Here is a 20,002-nt window from a genome sequence, read left to right on the forward strand (position 1 = left end):
TGGATGTCGATTGTGCTTTGCGTACGTGTCGATGTTTTACTGATTTACTATTTTAATTAAGAATATTAGTAGAATTTATCAGATGAAGCTGGAATATCAGATCAGAAGAGTATCTGATCCTCCAACTAATAAAAAAAAAAAAAAAATTACCTTCTGGTTCTCTCTTAAAAAAATGTCAAATTTTCTTCTTTTTCTGGTTTTTATCTTTATGATTCAATTAATTAATAATTATTTATTAATAAAATTATTTTATTTTTATTAAATTTTTTAATAAATTGTTAAATTAATTATTAATTAAAAATTTAGTATTAATTCAATCATAATGATAAGAAAAAGAGAGAGAGGTAATGAGAAGGCAAAGGGGAAATGATAATTTTATCTTAAAAAAAGAAGGGTAAAAACATAATTTTATCATTTTTTAACCTAAAAATTTAGTATTATAGATTAAAAGGATTGTTGTAAAATAAAATTAAAATTCATAAATTTTATAATAATAAATTAAAGATAAGATACGTAAGTGAAATAATACTTAAAGTTGAGAGATAATCGATAAAAATTATCTTTTAATTCATTTAATAATTTCTCATAACTAGAATAATTGATTCACTGGATAATTTCTTCTAAAATAAAAAAATCATTAAAATTGAGCTGGGGCTTTATCATTTTTTGAAAAAATTGTGTCGTTTTGAGTTAGAATTTTGGAGTCCAATGAAAAATAGAAAAATCTAAGCAGAATATTGTAATATTGGCACCATTTTATTAGGGCCAAACTAAATCAATTCAGCGTGGCCCATCGAATGTGGAAGGGGAAGTGTAAGAAAGCCCAATCATGCGACATCCAGTTTTGGGCTAGTCGTGGGTGAGGACAAGCCCATCCATGATCCATGAATCTGTGAATCCTTCACTTGCAGTCACACTTTGATCAAACAGCCAGCCGGCAGGGAGAGAGAGACAAGGCGTTCTTCTGAGTAGGGTATTTCATTTCTCTGTCCACGAAGTAAGAACTCACAGACGCAGGGGCTTTCTCTCTGGATCTTGAAATGACGAAATTTAGAAAGCTAGGTCGACCCACAGGTCACCGTATGTCTATGCTCAGGTTCTTAATTTACACTCTCTTTATGTGTCACTCTGTTGTCCATATAATCCTGCTTTAATTTCAGAAAATATTTAATATATGATCATGTAATTGTAGAACAATGGTTTCCCAGTTAGTGAAGCACGAGCGCATTGAAACCACTGTTGCCAAGGTGCTTATTTTTCCTTCTTTTGTTCTACATTTTTAAGGGTTTTTCTAGGGTTTATGGGAACTATATTTAATTTGATTGAGATTTTACTTCTGTAGTATGTTTATTTTTATGGGTTTGTTTTCCCCCTCTTTTTTATGTTAAATATTTTAATCAAAATCTTGTTGTGGTTGGGGTGTGAGCTGATTGAAACTTAATATTGGATTCTTTTTAAACTAAGATAGTAAGAATTATATTTAATTTGGTTGATTTTGCTTTTATATATCATAAGTTTGTTTAATTGTTTGTTTGTGGGATGTGTGGTAACGGTGGTAAAATGAAAATGAAAAAAGGAAATATTTTGGCAAAAAGGAAAATTTCACTGAGCTACATACATTTATTTTGTTTTCCAATTTGCAGGCAAAAGAGATACGACGACTTGCAGATAATATGGTACAGCTTGGGAAAGAGGTGTGCTTATGAAATCATTTATATGATTAAGTTAGCATTCTATTGCATGCTGCACTTTCTATAATGTTGAATAGATGATACTGGCTTAAGGATATGAATGCAATCTTGTCCAAGTTCCTAGCATCTCAACAAAGTAACATGTTATGTTTGTTAAGGGGCTTATTTTTGCTTCTGTTCATTCTAAAACTTTTGGGAAAAGGTAGTGATTATGATTCCCCCCTGCACCCATGAATTGCAAGTAACTTTAGTAGAAGGATATATTGCTTGTTCACCATATGGTTCTCAAGATTACGTGAAAAGCATTTTGCTCAACAGTTGTGGTTTTTAATCTCTATAAACATTTTCCCTTTATATATTTTAGCAAGAAGCATATGTTGTTGAGCTTTAGAAATCCTTTATATGCAGGTATAATTGGAAATATGCATAATAGGTGTGGCCTTGAATTGAGAACTATCATACAGTGCTAAAACAGAATTGGCTTTCTCTACGGTTTAGCTTATTCTAGGAGTTGGGGAATGGGAATGGGGCAAGGATGAACTCATTTTCCATCCTCATCTCCACCTCAATGGGGAATTTCCATCCCATCTCGTACCTCCCTAAATTAAGTATTTGTATAGGCCTGAAGTTGGGGATCCCTGTGGGGCAGAGATTATACTTCCATCCCCTCCGGCGGGGATCGATTTTCCCCAATCCCATCCCTGAGGAGACAAAAATAAGGACTTCCCAATTTGTTCAGGATGTATCATTGCAGGAAAAGTGAAATCCCTGCCTCACTACCTTCCTGACATATTTCTTTCATTGGTGGATTCTAATATTTTGTGTAAACTTTCTTTTTAAGAATTTCTTGACTTTTTCTGAGCCTTTTTCTCTTTGTGCTTTACCTTGTCCTTTAGTTTAAGGATGTTTCTTTCATTAATTGCGTAAGCTATACCCCTTTAGTGCTCCTATTGAATTTACTTAAAAAGAATAAATGTAGCCTTGTGAAAGTATATGGAGTAACACGCTATAATTATTGCATTCTATTCGGCAAAAATTACAGGGCTCCCTTTGTGCTGCAAGGCGTGCAGCTGCTTTTGTTAGAGGGGATGATGTCCTTCACAAGCTATTTACAGAACTGGCTTATCGTTACAAGTAAATCTCTTACCTAAACTTTATTTATTTATTTATTTATTTTTTCTCTCATTCATGTAATATAATATTTGGGCTTATATTATGTCTTGCAGGGATAGAGCAGGTGGTTACACAAGACTGCTTCGGACCCGCATAAGAGTTGGTGATGCTGCACCAATGGCCTACATTGAGTAAGATCTCTGTTCATCCTAGATTGTTTGTTTGACTAAGGAACTCATTTCTCCTGCTGCCAGACATTGCTAAACTGCTGCATTTGGATGAAATTTATTTTACTGTTCGTCTGTTTCTCATTTGTGGCTATGATGCCTAAGCATGCAGTCTTAATGCTTTTGAAAATGACACTCACATATCACTATTGCAACGCTAATGTTTTGTCTTCACTTAGGCTTCTTGTATTATAGAAAATGCATTTGATATTGAAGGAATAAACTGATTCTTAAATGGATATTGTCCATGTGAAATAAGAAATACGTACACATATGCACACATGTATGTTTGCAATGGATAGTTGGATACATTCTTCATATACATGTATATGCATATTTTCACACACATTTGAGGTATGTTCTAGAATTTCTTTCATTCCTCACTTAAAATATTTTTCTCTTCATTCCTCCATTTATTTTGGGGTTTGCTTAGTATTTTACTGATGCAGCTAAGCTGCAAATCTGAACAGGTTTATCGATAGAGAAAATGAGCTTAGACAGTCAAAACCTCCAACTCCTCAACCACCACAGCGAGAACCTTTGGATCCCTGGACAAAATCCCGACTCAGCAGACAGTTTGCACCTCCTAAAGAAGAAAAGAGTCCTCAGATGTGATATAAAAGTCATTCAGCTCCTTTTTTTCAGGAAAATGTTTCTACTGATTTGTTAGCTTGCAATGTATCTCCGACTTTTCCTGTTAAGCAAAGTTCAAGTTTTATACTGGTGGCGCTTATACCAGCATAGCAACTACATAAATAACTAATGATTGCTGTTTTTCTTTGAGAACATAGATGAAATAGTGTTCTAATTCACTCAAATCTCCCCTTCAGCAATATGATATTAGAAGTGAGCAACTATCGAGTCCTTCTCAATGTGGCTGTGGCTGTAAACTGTAATGGGAAGCCATTTTCATTGACTACGATAATGAAGTTATTTTAATAACATTAAAATTAAATAGTAATTAATATTAAATTAATTAAAAAAAAAATCTGTTTGCACCGTTCAAACAACTGTTCATGAGCAGTATACATGTATATTTTTCTGCTTGGATTGTTATATATGATAATAGATTTGAAAATCCTTTTTATTTGCAAACTCAACCAAAACAAGCAAAAACTTAGTTTAGACGTATCTTGAAGAAAATTAAATCTGAAGCAACAAAAAGGAGGATAAGGTGCGGCTGCTAATTATGTTAATTAATCATCACCAACCCTAATTATCACTTCAATTTTAAAAAAAACAAACAAACAGTGATTTTTAATATTTTTTTTTTGTTACCTTAGAAAGTTCATTGAAAGGTTCTTCGTCATTACCTGCCCATCTCTTCCTTTTCCAGATATGGTCTTTCTCCTAATACTACCCATCAAAGCTACTACTAATATAGGCTCATGTCAACGTTTCCTTTGTTTTTTGTCATTTTCTTTTATTTATTTATACTTTATAGGTTGAAAAATCATTTGTCTAGACGGAGAAAACGGAAGAGGACATTAGAGATATTCACGTAATAATTAGCTCATATTAAAAGCTATAAATGATAACCATATTCAATCAAGTAGGATTTATTTTAATGCAATTGAGTCATATTTATTTTCTTTATAAATTAAAGTATATTCATTTCACTTATCAATTAATTATTTCAAGTAATAGAATTTAAACAAATTTTATAATTTTAAAAAGTATTTCAAACACATAAATTTTCTTATAAGCTCATTTGAATTAAATTTTTTTAATATAATATAATTAAATTAAATTTTATTATAAGAATAATTTGGAAGTGTGTATTGATTAACTTTGAAAACTCTCCTTCTATGGGTACATATATATATATCTTGGACACATAATACTATTTTCTCGACTCTTTCATTATAGTTACGTGTTTTTCGTTGCTAATCTTTTTATAAAAAATAATTAAAAAAAAAAAGCTAAAAAGAAAAATAACAAAGAGAAAAGGGGCAAGGATGAGATGTCAATTGGACAAGTAGGTGATCGGCAATAATCCATTATAAGTGTAGTACTCCCAAAACTCATGTCAATATCACAAATATAAGAAATACTTCATATCTTAATTCCACCCACCATCCTTTAATTTTAAGAATTATTTTATTATATATAAATTAGATATAATAAAAAAATAATTTAAAAATTTAATCTGTATAAAAAAAAATACAATGAAAGAGTTATTAACAATGTTTCAGTCACAATTAAAGAGATTAATATGTTAAGGTGAATGAGTTGCCATACTAGACTAGATAAAATCCGTAATGAGAGCATTAGAGAAAAGATAAGAGTGGTACCAATTGAAGATAAGTTGAGTGAAGAGAGATTGATGTGGTTTGGTCATGTGAAGCGTAGACATATAGAGGCTCCAGTTAGACAAGTAGAGCACGTTAGGTTAGAAGATAGAAAGAAAAAAAGGGGTAGACCTAAATTGACTTGGAGGAGAGTAGTACAACATGACGTAGAAGCATTACACATTTCTGAGAATTTAACCCAAAATCGTTCAGAGTGGAAAAAGCGAATCCATATAGCCAACCCCAAATTTTTGGAATAAAGGCTTAGTTGAGTTGAGTTGAGTATTCTCTTCACGTGATAAAGGGAAATATTTTTAACATACTTAATTTACTTTAAGTATTATGTTTATATTAATTTTTTATTAAAATTTTTAATAAAGGAAACTTTGAACAATATTAAATTAAAGTTTAAATTATAATATAAATTAAAATTAAATGAGGATGATAAAATAACCTTAAAATTGAAGAATAGTGAATGATATTAAACCTGATTCAGAATAAGAGAGAGATGCAGAATGAAGCTAGCTTCCACTGGATGGGTGTGTAGGAGGTTGCTTTGCTTCCAATACAATTATACAAATACATATACAGCCAAGCCATAAATATTACTATCCTATTGTGGTATACTGAAAAAGAAATTTTAAAAAAAATCTCTGAAAATTAATGAAAAAGAAGCATACATAGGCATATAAAAAATTGCATGGAGGATTGAGTAACAGAGGGATACGTAGAGACTGGTGCAAGGTTGCTTTCTTATAAAGAAGTCCCACCTGCAGACAATTGTCTTAGTTGCTGTGCTTATTCCATCGTGTCACTTTCTTATTGGTGTAGATCCACTTCAAACTTTTAAGATGATAAAATTGCTGCTTCATTTATTATTTCTAATAATAATGATATATCCTCATAGACCCTTATAATAAGATGATATTATATGAATTAATTTTTATTTTAATTTTTTATCAAGGATATGATAGAGAAAATAAGAGTTTAGAGGGTTTATATTGATATTTATTAAGTTAGAGTAGCTTATATTAAGTGGTACAATACCTTATTTTTTAGATAGAGCATTTTTTTATTTTATTATAAGGTAAGGATATTATTTTATTTTTGGCACTAGACAACCCTAATATAATATATTAATTGTAGAATTTTTCTCATAATAAAAAGATTGTAATAGTTTTATAAACATAATTAAATATATTGTTATATTTTATTTTTTTTATTACTCTTTTCATTTATTCAATAAATATGTTATTAGCGGCACTAATAATTTTATTTAGAAACACTAATTAATATTCTTAAGTGTTTATTGACACTTTTTTTTACTTTCTAATTCAATTATAAATCATTTCCAAAATTATATTTCTTTTAATTAATTAATTTTATTTTTATTATTATTATTATTATTATTATTATTATTATTATTATTATTATTATTATTATTATTATTATTATTATTATTATTGTAGTCTTGACTAGTCCTACAGCAAGTATATTGTGTGTTTGGTGAGACAACTTTTGAAAGCAGCCTTAAACCTGTATCATTTGGCGAACATTGATATTACTTTTGGATTAAGAAAATGGAATAAGCTATAGCAACTCATTATTAATTAATTTTATATTTAAAATTAACAAACAAACAAATAAATGAAAATGATAATTTGAGAAATGGACTATGTAGTTTACAGATGAGTGTTAAGAGGAAAGAAACAATTTCTATTTGTTGACTGAGTTGGGTTAACAATCAATTTTCCTTCTATTACTTATTATTAATCAACTGAAAATCAAGCTTGATTTTAATCAATTTTGTTAAGTAAGATGGGACATTTGATTACCAAATTCTCAACCAAACCATATTGTTTTCATAAACCTAATCTGGCAACAACTTCCAGAAACATTGATAATAATGTTTTCTTTCTTCTGAAAATTTTTGTTTTAGTAACTACAATTTAATTAGTTTCTGTTTATGTTTCTTTGTGTGTGTGTGTGTTTTAATTAGTTTCTTCTCCATATGGGTTAAGAAAACCCCATCAGAACGTTGATGTTTCCCCTCAAAATAATTTCATTTAATTGTAAGAAATTAAATTTATCATTGACAAATGTTTAGCTCATTATGTTGAACAAACTTCATTAATTAAAATTCAGTTTAATTATGGCTATATTAATTAACTCATCAATGGGAGTTTTTATGATTATTTTTCAGAGATTAATAAAGTGTAAAGTAAACTTACTTATCAACAAAAGTAATTATTATGATTTATATAATTGACAATCATAATTAAATTTTTATATTAAATTAGTTGAGTTCAGCTATATAAAATTTTTTTCATTATAATTATTGATTGGAATCAGTTCTGCATGAATATTAAAAATAAGAAAAATATAATTAAAATAAGAGAAAAAAGTTGGTGACAAAAAAAGAAAAAGAAAGGAATGAAATAGAAATATAGAATTTCGTAGTGAAAGGAAAATTCAAATGAAAGTTACTTGGTCTATATGCTCTCAACCTGTTCAGTGCCTTTCTTCTCCATATTTTTCCATACTCTAAAAACTCCAAATATATAACAGCTGGTTTGCTCCACTATCACTTCATTCTTTGTTTTAAAGTCTAATAATAGGAAATGCTTTCCCTTTCTGATTGATTTCTGCTTTCTTGAAAGACTCTACACCTTCTTGTCTTTTCTTTTGCTGTTCTTCTTTACGGAAAGTTTCTTGATTTGCTGTTTCCTTTCTGGACTGTTTTCTATGAAGTTAAGTTCTCATTTTCTTGCAGAGATTAGATGGTGCAATTTCTAGCTAGTTGCTGATTAATTTATTGGAATGAGAGGATCAATAATGGGTAACTCACCAGCTAATGTTGAAGCTAGGCATCGTTTGTCTTCTTCAATGTGAGTTTCAGCTTTTTGTTATTTCTTGTTTCTCTCCCAATGATTAAGCTACAATGCAAGGCTAGCTTCTTCTGTTTCATCATCAAATTTCCTTTGACTTTCTTTGGAAATTAACGTATTTATTCATTTTCTTGATTTTGAAGTTCTGGAAAACCAAATTTCTGAAAGATTCATTTATGATTAGGTCAAGGGCATGGTTGAGTGAATTTACTTTCAGAAAATTTTACTCAAAAAAAAATCTTAAATAATAGAAGAGTACTATCATATCAAATCAATAGATGAATGTCAAATATGAATTAATGTTAGTGTATATTATTCAGATTCTTTTATATATATAATTGATTCTAAATGAGATTCGAATTCTAAACTTTATAATTCTAAAGATGATTCTAATAATATCATTGAGTTAAAGCTCATCGATGAATTATAACACACAGATAATATGTACAATGTATCTTGTGTTTTAATTGATGATATTTAAAGCATGTTCTATAATTGTAAATTGAAGTAATCTTTTGTTGTTAACCTTTCTTTTTCTCCAATTGCAGCATATATTAAGATTAATTAATTAGGCAAGCATCAATCTAATTGAGTTTTTAATTAGGTATTTGTCATAAACCATGGTATTAGAATAAAATAAAATTTTTTTATCTCTATTATTTCAAATTCATAATTCTAATTTTTATATTATATCATATTAATTAGTGAAAAAATATCACATAGTATAATGATTTAGGAAATGAACTATAATTAATTTTAAAATTAAAAAATGGCGTAATTGAAAAATATCAAAAACTAAAATTTAATGAAAAATTCAAAATTTTATAGTCACAAGAACTCAAGTACTTTTGGGTCATTAGCAAATTCAAAGACGAAAATTCCACTTAGAAACAACAAAAATTAAAGCTTATATATGAAAGTTAACCCAAATTTAAGAGATGCCATTGCAATTTAGATGGAAAAATATTTCACTCTCATTATGCTCATCCTTGCCTATTATTCACAAGCTATGGTTATATCTCATTGAACAGAGAAGACATATACAAAAGAAGGTTACAGAAAAACAAAGTGAAAGGTGTTGAAAAGCCTTTCCACATCCCCATCCAAGACAGGAGTTCATGCTGCAAGTTTCCACTCCTGAAACTTGCTCTTGTGATTCTCATTTGCTGCACTATTGTAACACTCTTTCACTCTCCAGAGGTTGATCTATCACATCCTAGCTCAAGGTATGTTTCATTTACTTTTTTGCATTTTTCTTTTCTTATTTGGAAATTCTTAAAGGGAACTGCAAAATGAAGTAAATTTTGTGTTCATCAGGTGGATATGGGGAGGATCAGATCCGCGATATGTCTCGGATATTGATGTGAATTGGGATAGTTTGATGAAGGTTATAGAGAAGCTGGGTGAACAGAATGACTATCAGGGAATTGGGCTTTTAAATTTCAATAGGAGTGAAATCAATCATTGGAAGCAGCTTTTACCTGATGTTACGCACATTGATCTCCAACTAGACCATGCAGATAGAAATGTAACTTGGGAATCTTTATACCCAGAATGGATTGATGAAGAGCAAGAAACTGATGTTCCAGTTTGCCCATCTCTACCCAAATTGGATGTACCTAGAAAAAGACTTGACCTCATTGCAGTTAAGCTTCCATGCAGAAATGAGTGGAATTGGTCAAGAGATGTTGCCAGGTTGCACTTGCAGGTTGCAGCAGCAAATCTTGCTGCTTCTGCCAAAGGGTTTTATCCTGTCCATTTGCTTTTTATTACCAATCGCTTTCCAATCCCAAATCTCCTTACTTGCAAGGAACTTGTCCTACGAGAAGGAAATGTCTGGTTATACAAGCCCGATTTGAATGTTTTGAGAGAAAAACTCCAGCTCCCAGTTGGCTCCTGTGAACTTGCTCTTCCTCACAGAGAAAAAGGTCAGTTTGTTTAGCATTGAAGTTCAAAGTTGCTTTTTTGAGAGGTGCCTTTTGGATGCTAATGCAAAAATGCAATTTAAAACAATTGTTTAGCAGTTTGAATGACTAAAACATGTCAACCTGAAAATTCATTTTTAGAGGCTTCTAATCAACATATTGAAGTCAGCTTCTTGCTATATACATGTATATGCCTGGTGCTGCATAATACCAGCTAACACAATCTCTTGAAAACAGAACCATTTTATTCTGGAAATCTGCGGCGAGAAGCATATGCAACAATTCTACATTCTGCACATGTTTATGTCTGTGGAGCCATTGCAGCGGCTCAAAGCATCCGCTTGTCAGGCTCAAACAGAGACCTTGTAATACTTGTGGACGAGTCTATCAGTGTTTACCATAGAAGTGGACTTGAGGCCGCAGGATGGAAAATCAGGACAATACAAAGGATAAGAAACCCAAAAGCTGAGAAAGATGCATACAATGAATGGAATTATAGCAAGTTTAGGTTATGGCAGCTAACAGAGTATGACAAAATCATTTTCATTGATGCAGATTTGCTTATACTTAGGAACATTGATTTCTTGTTTGGCATGCCAGAAATTTCTGCAACAGGAAATAATGCTACTCTTTTTAACTCTGGGGTGATGGTCATTGAGCCTTCAAATTGCACATTCCAGCTACTGATGGAACACATTAATGAAATTGAATCCTACAATGGTGGAGACCAGGGCTACCTGAATGAGATCTTTACGTGGTGGCATCGTATTCCTAAGCACATGAACTTCTTGAAGCATTTCTGGGTTGGTGATGAAGAAGAAGTTAAACAGAAGAAAATTCGCCTTTTCGGTTCAGAGCCACCAATCCTCTATGTTCTTCACTATCTTGGCGTGAAGCCATGGCTATGCTTCCGAGACTACGATTGCAATTGGAACGTAGACATATTTCAAGAATTTGCAAGTGATATTGCTCATGAAAAGTGGTGGAAGGTACATGATGCAATGCCTGAGCAGCTGCATCAGTTTTGCCTCCTGAAATCAAAGCAGAAGGCTCAACTAGAATGGGACAGGAGGCAAGCTGAGCAAGCAAACTATACTGATGGACATTGGAAAATTAAAATTCAGGATCATAGATTAAACAAATGTATCGATAATCTGTGTTCCTGGAAGAGTATGCTACGACATTGGGGAGAGACGAATTGGACTGATGATGAATTCTTCAATCCAACACCACCTGCACTTTCCACAGCTTCCTTATCTGGCTTATGAGTTTTGTACCTTCTCTATTTAAATGACACAGAATCCAGACATGGGTTCCCTTTTTTTTTTTTTCTTCATTTTTGAAGCATAAGAGTGTTTTAGACTCATTCTGTTTTTGACAGAAATCATCACTTCTGATGCTGAATTACTTGCAGATTTTTCCTTGTACTAGATGCTATATCTTATAACAGAATCCTTACATTCATTTTCATTTCAAATGCATAATTATACAAATGAAATAATTACACTTAACATGCATTCATTTAATATCAACATCTAACATGATTGGGATTTTTGCCAAACCAAGGTCATAAAAAAAAAAAGCTCTAATTTGGTTGCATAATAAAATAATTCCCAAATCAAGGTGATATGAAAAGCCCACAGTTTTAGTATTGGCTTGCATGACGATAGTAAGACTATTGGAAATTAAAAAAAAAAAAATTATAAAAGACTTTCCTACGGAGAATCATGCATGTCCGACGCTCATAGTGTTAACACATAAAATTTCATCCAAAGTGTTGGCACTCAGAAAATGGTATTAAGAGAATTAGCCGAGTTTAATTCACCCTAAAAACTAGCTTAGAGGAATGCCTAAGGCCATATAAAGGTACATTAACCTATCCCAAATAAATAAATGTAGGATCTTAACACACCTCCTTACATTCAGGATCGAAGCGTTAAATACTTATGGAATGTCCAAATATTAGTTGGAAGGCTCTGATATCGCTTAAGAAATTAGGCTAAGCTTAATTCACCCCAAAAACTAATTTAAGGGGAGAAAAGAGTCCAAGACCATGTAAGAGCCATATTCCCCCCTTATCTCAAATCAATGTAGAATCTTAACAAGCATCACGTTGGAAAAGCTTCTTTGTTTTTTTCTTTGTTCTGTTTTTTTTTTTTTTTCATCTTTTTTAATAGTGAAAATTTATTGAAAAAGCCTACTTCGACTCATTCTTTTTTAGCATAAAATAAAATGATTTCAACAGTAATGTGAAAATCCAAACTTGCCATTTTGTAAGGGCAAAATAAATATTTCAATTAAAAATATGTTTTTTTATAATATTATTGAATGCATTTATTATATAAAAAATAATAAATATATATATATATAAATTTATCTTGGCTAATAAATTGTTTTGTATTCATGTCACTATGAATTTTATGAAATTCATTTAAAATAATTATAACATTTTTATCATTTCAAAGTTAATAATAATAAATTGCAATTCAATTTAAATAGTAGTCATATTATAGTATTTATATAAATTTTTTATAGTTATACTGTAAAAATATTTTAAATGTGAATTTAATATATATAAATGTTTTAAAGATTTTTATAGATGCATATGAATATTATATATATTATACCTTTTTAAAGATATAAAATAATTTATTTATTTTTTTTATTTAAAAATAATAATATAAAAGTGAAGAAAAATGTCTGATTAGCAATAACTTTTTGATCTCTTTGCTTTAGAAAGCAAAGATTACCTTTAATAATACTTCAGAGATCTCTTGCTTTAAAAAAGCAAAGATTACCATTAATAATTACTTTAGAGAAACAAATGCAAAGCAAGTGGCCAATTTTCAATGCTCTTTGTTGCGTGTTTTTGTTAATTTTTCGCCAACAACAATGATTATTCATGCCTTTTGCAACTGTGTGTGTATTTATCTTGATAAAAAAAGAAGGCCAAAAAAATGCTGAAAGATGAGTTGATGGACGTGTGTTTTTTATAAAAAATTTGGGATAAATTTTGACAATTATTCTTGAACTTATCTAATTGTAACATTACAGTCTCTCAACTTAAAAATGTAACATAAAATTTCATCAACTTTGAAATTTTACACAGTAAAATCCCTCTAACCTCCAATTACTAGTTTTTTAGTTAGATGCTGACCTAAATAATTTCAGCATGGAGTTTAGTCAGTATTTCTCTTTTCTCTCTCAAGCTACATGTAAATTGAATTATTTTTCTCTCTATAGACAGAATAATTTTTCATGCATAAAGAGAATAATTTTATATTTTGTATAAGAGAGAAGAGAGAAATATTGACTAAGTGCCATGCGAGAGCTATTTACATCAGTTTCTAACTGAAAATCAGTAATTAAAAGTCAGAGAGATTTTACTGTGTAAAATTTGAAAGTTTATGAGATTTTATGTTACATTTTAAAGTAACATAATTTGAAACCCATAATTTGTTAAAAAAAAAAAATTGGAACCCCATAATTTGGGAAATTTTTTCCCGTGGTTTGGCAACAAGCACAAGATGATTAGTTATAAAATCAATATGGTTTTAGGGATTTTATTTATTTATTTATTTTTGTTAGTCACTGAAATTTAATTAGAAATAATGGGCATTTTCAATGAAAACAATTAACCAGGAAAATCAGCTGCAATGGCGAAAGCTAAATCAGAAATGATGGGTTCTTAGAGATTTAGACGTTGGGTCATTAATGCTTTATTGGAACAAAGCCCAAATTTGCAGGGGCATGAGAAATTGTATAAAAGGTAGGTAGAAATTTGAGCAAAAGGACATTGTGGCATATTAAATTAAAATTGAAGGATTTTTATGGTATTTAGTTGAGGAACAATGTCAAAATAACTTTCTAAATCAAAAGATGGTTGGTGAAACTAAGTCTGAAAAATTGTAAAGTTTATGTATGCATGAAAGGCTATCTAAAAATAATCAAACCAAACAAGAAAAGGTTTAGGCAAGGCAACTACCCCCTCTCTCACTCTAGAGTTTTTGGACTTCTATAGGGCATGTGGTAGTTATTGACTTATATGAATCATCATACTTACTTTTTATTAAATTATATTATTTTAAATTAAATATAAATTAATTTTTTATTTAATTTAATTTTATAATAAAATTTATTTCATTTATAAATAAATTTGATGATAAAATTTATTTATAAATAAATTTTTTTGTTTCATATATTTTATATTGAATGTGAAATTTATTTTAAATGAAATAAATTTTGTGTTTAAAATAAATAAAATAAAAATATATATAATAAAAGGATAATTTTATCACTTAGAATATATATGATTTTAAGTTTGAAATTCATTTACAAATTCTATCAATTTTGATGAAATTTAATTTAGTTATGATAAACTTCATACAATTAATTATTAAAAATTTCAAATAAATTTTTATTTAAATTAAATTCTAAATCTTAAATTTATAAATGAATTTCGCAAATACCAAACACTTCCTTAATTAAATTATGGATGGTCTCAAATTAAATGGTTCCATTCATATAAACAAATAAAATTAAATGAAAAATTATCACCTTTACCTCTTTGGAAATGATAAGGGGGAGGCAGATGATAGCACTATAGCACCATTGCCTGTTATGGGAGCACCACTGAGCTAGTGGTGCTCCCATAACAGGCATGCTATTGGTGGCAGGCACCAAGTAAGAGCATTTCCCACTTGAAGGATCAATAATTAATTCTTTAATGCTTAGGCAACCAAAATACATATACTATTTAGGTGCTGTCCACTTAGCATAAAACCTTCTCCATTAAAAAATAAATCAAATGATCCTATTTCAAAAGTTACTCAAACCACTACTTCTTTTTGTAATTTTTCAATAATTTATTAATACTTGAGAAAATTCATGTTTAGATGATGAAGTGATTTTCAAATTTTTTTTTTTTTTTTAATTCAATACAAAAGTATTTGAATCTCTTTATCTATCTCTTTTAAAAATATTTAGAAAAAGAAAAGAATTACTTTTATGTAGCTCATAACTGTAACCAGTAGAACCCTAAACTTGCTTAACCCATTTCGTTCATTGCAATAAAGACACTGACAGCACACAAAGGGTCAATGGCTCTATTCTCTGCTTTGGTTGGAGTCTTTTTACCTGCCCGATGTGAATGGCATCTCATGGAGAAGAAAATGAGCTTGTTTCTTCAATCCAGACCCCACTAATTTGGTAGAATTTTCACCAAATTGATGGTGTATGCCCATAATGGATGTTGTCCAAAGAGTACACACAACAGAATTGCATCATGAAAAGAACACACTAATTTTAATGTTGTTCCAAAACTGAGGTCAAGTTGTCCCCATCTCATACACAACCAAGGGATGGAACTTCAATTTGCTTTCATTCCCACCTTACCTGCAAGTCACGTTATATATTAATATTACAGTTCAACCTTCCTTGCATAAGACACTCGCATAAGATGAGGTTGATTCACGCCCCCCCTCTTCCGTTTTCATCGCTGATCTATTTTAATCTAAATAGATAGGTACATCTGCAACTAAGCTAAGTTCAGCTTCAGTAAACAATCCTCACATTCAATATCAAATTAGATGATTTTGTAAGCAACAAGAATTGTAATGCGGCATATAACAGTGCTACAATTAATGTTAATATACAAGATTACTACTAATATTATTATATCGAATTTTCAATAATCAAGAAGATGTTAGCATCCACTCATCTCCTTGAATGAAATTCTGTACTGAATAAGCGTTTACATGCTCTGCCGGAATCTGACTACTCCAGGTTACTCTCTGAGACAAATTAGATCCTGGTCCAGAATTCTTATATTCTCCATAGTATAGTGTTTTCAGTGCGAAATCACCACTCCAAGGCAGCCACCCTTGTGCTGTTATAAGAGCTTCAAAGTTACAATTTATGTAAACAACTCTCGAGTATTCCTTCCAAGGCCTCCCCAAGTAATTCTTGTGAACTTTAGGTTTGCTATTGTACAATGCCATATATTCTGGAGTGCCATTAATGGAGCAATTTTGAAACACAAAACCAGTTGGTTGGGCAGGGTCTATCCTGCCGTGTGCTGTGACCGCATTATTTTCTCCTTTTTCGGGCTTTACTTGCCTGGGACTCACTAAGATTTGGCAATCTTGAAAAACTGCAGCTGAGTTTCCAAAAATGAAATCCACATTGCCCTGAATGCGACATGATTTGTAGAATTGCCGAAGAGAATGAGCATACAAAGTATCCTGATTGCCTAGGAATTCACAGTTCTCAATATATGATAGGTCGCTGTCTGATCTAAACGCCACTGCTTGGTGGGTAGGAGGTCCTGCTGCATTCTGGAACGTGATACCACTAGCCATGAATCCATCGCCAAGAACCGCTGCAGCAGAATTACAAAACACATCAATCTACAATTGACAGGAAATGAAATTTATCAAGAAAATTTTCTTTGCGATTCATCTCACTTGAATAATTGAGAAATTCTTCTTATATATATATATATATATATATATATATATATATATAATTAATTAATTAAAAATTAATATAGTTATTTTATGTAGAACCTGAAAAAGAGCTAATCAATATTTAGAATTGATTTCTTTTCTAATTTAGAAAATTCACAACTCAGATAAAGGAAATAAAAGAACTAAATAATATAAACAAAATTGTGACAAAATCAAGTAAAGTATTGACATACCAACAGTGGCCGTGTTGTAAGTGGAAATACCAGGTTGACCTACAGTCAAAGATCCCGTAATGACCGTTTTGCCCATCCCATCTCCCAAAAACACAACGTTCTTCTTCTCCAACGGAATCCTAACGATTTCGTTATAAACCCCTGCTTTTATATGCACCACAAACTTTTTGCTCACCTGGTTATCCGGCGCCGCATCTACAGCCTCCTGCACCGTTTTATAACACCCGCCACTTCCATCTTTACAAACTGTGACGTCCGCCGTTAGCTTTGACGGGAACCCACCGCGTAAACCCAGATTACCGCCCGACCCGGAACCCTCCCAAAACCCGTCCCCCTCCGTCTTCGGTGGTGTCCACGACGTGGTCTGGTTCCCGTATACGTCGTAAGCCATAAGCATGCTCAAAGCATTGCTGGTTATCATTTGCAGTGTATTCAAAAACGCCATCGTTTCGTTGGTCTGCGACGTGTCGTTTGCGTACTTGAAATTGTTCCAGCAATCGTACTGATAAACCAGAGACGCGCCCATCCAAGCTCTCGCATCCTTATTCCTCCCACGTGGCAAAGCATCGAACGTTGATGAGATACGATACTCGGAATTACCGAGTTGTTCTATGCAGTTTTTAGCTGCGGTCGTGCGGTTTACATTGCCGGCGGAGTTGGCTAGAATGGACTTGACCATTGATTGGGCAGTTTGGAGATTAGTAGCGGAGAAAGAAATCGCCGACTGGATGATTTGGAAAGGAGTTGGGTTCGGAGGGACATGTTTGGAATCGGCAAAAGATGATGCGCAGATATCTGGGAATCTGGTGGCTTCACAAGCCTGGAGAATCTCAGGTGGGGCAGAAATAGACGACGGTGAGGGTGGTTTTGATTTATGACGGTGGTTATTGGGGATGGCAGAGGAGGAAGAGAGGAGAAGAAAGAGAGTGAGAACAGAGAGGGCGAGCAGAGAAGCCATGGAAATGGGAAGAAAACCAGAGTTGGTGAATGGGAATCTTGTGGGTATTTTGTGATGGGCATGTTGTGTCATTGTTGTAGTGGGTATTTGTAGCCGTGATGAATGGATGGATTGTGATTAGCGATGACGTATTGGAATTCAATGGGAGGTGATCCAGCGTTTGATTTTGATTGGAATGTAAATATATCTATATTAAAGGAAATTTCACGAGAGCCGTCACGGGCCTATTTGTGAGCACTTTGGCTTTGGCGTTTCTGGCAGTGGGAGACGAAAAAGGATAAATGGCTTGTTTTCTTTCACGGGTTTACAGGAATAGAGAGAGGGAGAAAGCAGATTTGTCCATAGCAGGTTGTTTTTGGATCTAAAGGAGTCTCATTTTCTAGTTTGAAATGAAATGCTGAGTAGCAGACACAGCCAATACTCTTCTCCTGCTCTCCAAAAATTTCTAATTTATTTTTTAAAATTATATTAAATTTTGGTTTTTATTTTTATATTATTTAACGACAGATTCCCATAAAATCCTATAAATACAAGCTGAAATGCGGCTGCCTTAAGGGTTAGGGTTTTCAGAAAGAGAAAGTGGACTCACAGTTTCGCCCTGACGCCTACGGTTGAGCTCGAAACCGATCCTTCTGGGACTGAATTTATTAAGTTAGAATCGAGAGATGTTGGAAGAGATATAGCGTGCGAGATCGAAATAGTCTGCGATATTTTTAACGAACAGAGGAATGAAATAGAGGTCTGGGTAACAGAGCCAGCGACAGGTCTAGATCCGAAGCTGAGGACGATTAAAAGGGTTAAATTATACCGATGGTCCTCAGTATAAGAATATTTAATAGTAAGTTTACTAAATTTTAATTTGTAGCACAAAATTTTTCATATCAAGCTGTTGTTCAATTTTAAAAATTGTTACACCTTTATTTTTCATATTTAGTTTATTATTATATATATTTTTTAATTTTATGACTAAATTTTAATATATAATATAGAATTCTTAATATTTACCTGCCTGAGTTTTGAAAGTTATTACACTTTCATAGTTATCTCTAATTTATTATTAAAATCTCTAAATTTTAGAATTTATTATATTTTAATCTCTTAATTTTTGAAATTGTTATATTTTATTTTTTTATCTTTAATTTGTTACTATAAAATCTCTCCATCTTTAATTCATTATTTAATTTTTTTCAAAAACTATTTTTTAAAAAATAATATTTTAAAAATTTTTGCTCATGAATAATTAAATATTTATTAATGATAGTAAGTTATTTAACAACTCAACTCAATTTTATTGGGGTCGGCTATATGGATTCTCTTTCTCTACTCTAAACGATTTTGGGTTAAATTCTTGGAAATGTGTAATGCTTCTAGGTTATGTTGTAATACTCTCCTCCAAGTTAGTTTAGGTCTACTTTTTCTTTTCTTTTTATCCTCTAACCCAATGTACTCTACTTGTCTAACTGGAGTCTCCATATGTCTACGCTTTATATGACCAAACTAACTCAATATCTCTTCTCTCAATTTATCTTTAATTGGCACTACTCCTATCTAGTAGGTTATTTAACAATAGTAGATAACGATAATTTAAATAAAAAAATTCAATTTTTTTAACAATTATTTATTAACTAAAAATAAAGGTGTAAATGAAAGGCTTTTTTAATTTAAATAATTTAAATTCAATTTATTTCAAGAATTTTTTTTTCTTTAATCAAAGAAGGAAAGAAACACTAGAAAAATTAACAAATACTTTCCTGATGAAGAGCACACTAGCAGCATCACCATGGAAAAGGGGAACAAGAGTTGCTGGAGGATCCATTAATCAATATAAACCAAAAGGAAAACCATGAACCAGAGAAGCCAACCAATCCGCACACATATTTGCTTCCCTATAAACATGATAGAGTTGAACCCCTCCAATCTTGACGCAACATATTTCAGATGGCTGTAAGCAACTCACCATTATAATTCAAAGGCACAACTTGACCCAGAATAGCATTACAGGCAGCTAGACTATCAATCTCCAAGATCACTTGCTTATTAACCAACATTACATGCAAGGCTTAATATATACACCCCAAAGCTCAGCACTATAAATGTCATAGCAACCGAGATTGTATTCAAAATCACTCAGCCAATTACCAAAAGCACACCAAATTAGACCTCTAGCAGTACCCCTACCATTCACAATGCTACCATCAGCGTTTACTTT

At 31.6% G+C, this 20,002-nt stretch overlaps 3 protein-coding genes across 5 annotated transcripts; 2 read left to right on the plus strand and 1 right to left on the minus strand.

The window, feature by feature from the left end:
* The first annotated feature begins 860 nt into the window (after positions 1 to 860).
* On the plus strand, positions 861 to 3,849 carry LOC110648076 (uncharacterized). 2 transcript variants are annotated; one of them, XM_058150423.1, is made up of 6 exons: positions 861 to 1,096; positions 1,193 to 1,247; positions 1,644 to 1,676; positions 2,734 to 2,825; positions 2,918 to 2,995; positions 3,502 to 3,849. In XM_058150423.1, exons 1-6 carry the CDS (start codon positions 1,041 to 1,043, stop codon positions 3,644 to 3,646), a joined length of 459 nt encoding a protein of 152 aa, XP_058006406.1. In that variant the 5' UTR covers positions 861 to 1,040; the 3' UTR covers positions 3,647 to 3,849. The 2 variants fall into 2 exon arrangements, with proteins under 2 accessions (XP_058006406.1, XP_021657874.2); XM_021802182.2 differs by having other exon boundaries at positions 878 to 1,096; positions 1,644 to 1,694.
* Positions 3,850 to 7,774: 3,925 nt separating this feature from the next.
* LOC110648075 (UDP-glucuronate:xylan alpha-glucuronosyltransferase 1) lies at positions 7,775 to 11,605 on the plus strand. 2 transcript variants are annotated; one of them, XM_058150421.1, is made up of 5 exons: positions 7,775 to 7,893; positions 8,096 to 8,210; positions 9,242 to 9,436; positions 9,528 to 10,138; positions 10,373 to 11,605. In XM_058150421.1, exons 2-5 carry the CDS (start codon positions 8,143 to 8,145, stop codon positions 11,401 to 11,403), a joined length of 1,905 nt encoding a protein of 634 aa, XP_058006404.1. In that variant the 5' UTR covers positions 7,775 to 7,893; positions 8,096 to 8,142; the 3' UTR covers positions 11,404 to 11,605. The 2 variants fall into 2 exon arrangements, with proteins under 2 accessions (XP_058006404.1, XP_058006405.1); XM_058150422.1 differs by having other exon boundaries at positions 7,857 to 8,210.
* Positions 11,606 to 15,687: 4,082 nt separating this feature from the next.
* LOC110648073 (probable pectinesterase/pectinesterase inhibitor 51) lies at positions 15,688 to 18,174 on the minus strand. The gene is made up of 2 exons (XM_021802175.2): positions 16,836 to 18,174; positions 15,688 to 16,514 (listed from the first exon to the last, which is right to left on the minus strand). The coding sequence occupies exons 1-2, from the start codon at positions 17,863 to 17,865 to the stop codon at positions 15,829 to 15,831; spliced, it is 1,716 nt and encodes a 571-aa protein (XP_021657867.2). The 5' UTR covers positions 17,866 to 18,174; the 3' UTR covers positions 15,688 to 15,828.
* Positions 18,175 to 20,002: the final 1,828 nt, after the last annotated feature.

Source organism: Hevea brasiliensis, chromosome 7 (assembly GCF_030052815.1).
Source record: "Hevea brasiliensis isolate MT/VB/25A 57/8 chromosome 7, ASM3005281v1, whole genome shotgun sequence".
Taxonomy (NCBI): Eukaryota; Viridiplantae; Streptophyta; class Magnoliopsida; order Malpighiales; family Euphorbiaceae; genus Hevea; species Hevea brasiliensis.

Bases quoted from the DNA above. Each gene is read 5' to 3' on its own strand.
- LOC110648076 (XM_021802182.2), top strand. From the start codon at position 1,041: ATGACGAAATTTAGAAAGCTAGGTCGACCCACAGGTCACCGTATGTCT. The intron at 1,097-1,192 runs GTTCTTAATTTA...ATGTAATTGTAG, and splicing joins CACCGTATGTCTATGCTCAG to AACAATGGTTTCCCAGTTAG. The intron at 1,695-2,733 runs GTGTGCTTATGA...CAAAAATTACAG, and splicing joins TGGTACAGCTTGGGAAAGAG to GGCTCCCTTTGTGCTGCAAG.
- LOC110648075 (XM_058150421.1), top strand. From the start codon at position 8,143: ATGAGAGGATCAATAATGGGTAACTCACCAGCTAATGTTGAAGCTAGG. The intron at 8,211-9,241 runs GTGAGTTTCAGC...CTCATTGAACAG, and splicing joins CATCGTTTGTCTTCTTCAAT to AGAAGACATATACAAAAGAA. The intron at 10,139-10,372 runs GTCAGTTTGTTT...TCTTGAAAACAG, and splicing joins TCTTCCTCACAGAGAAAAAG to AACCATTTTATTCTGGAAAT.
- LOC110648073 (XM_021802175.2), bottom strand. From the start codon at position 17,865: ATGACACAACATGCCCATCACAAAATACCCACAAGATTCCCATTCACC. The intron at 16,515-16,835 runs GTATGTCAATAC...ATTCTGCTGCAG, and splicing joins TTACAACACGGCCACTGTTG to CGGTTCTTGGCGATGGATTC.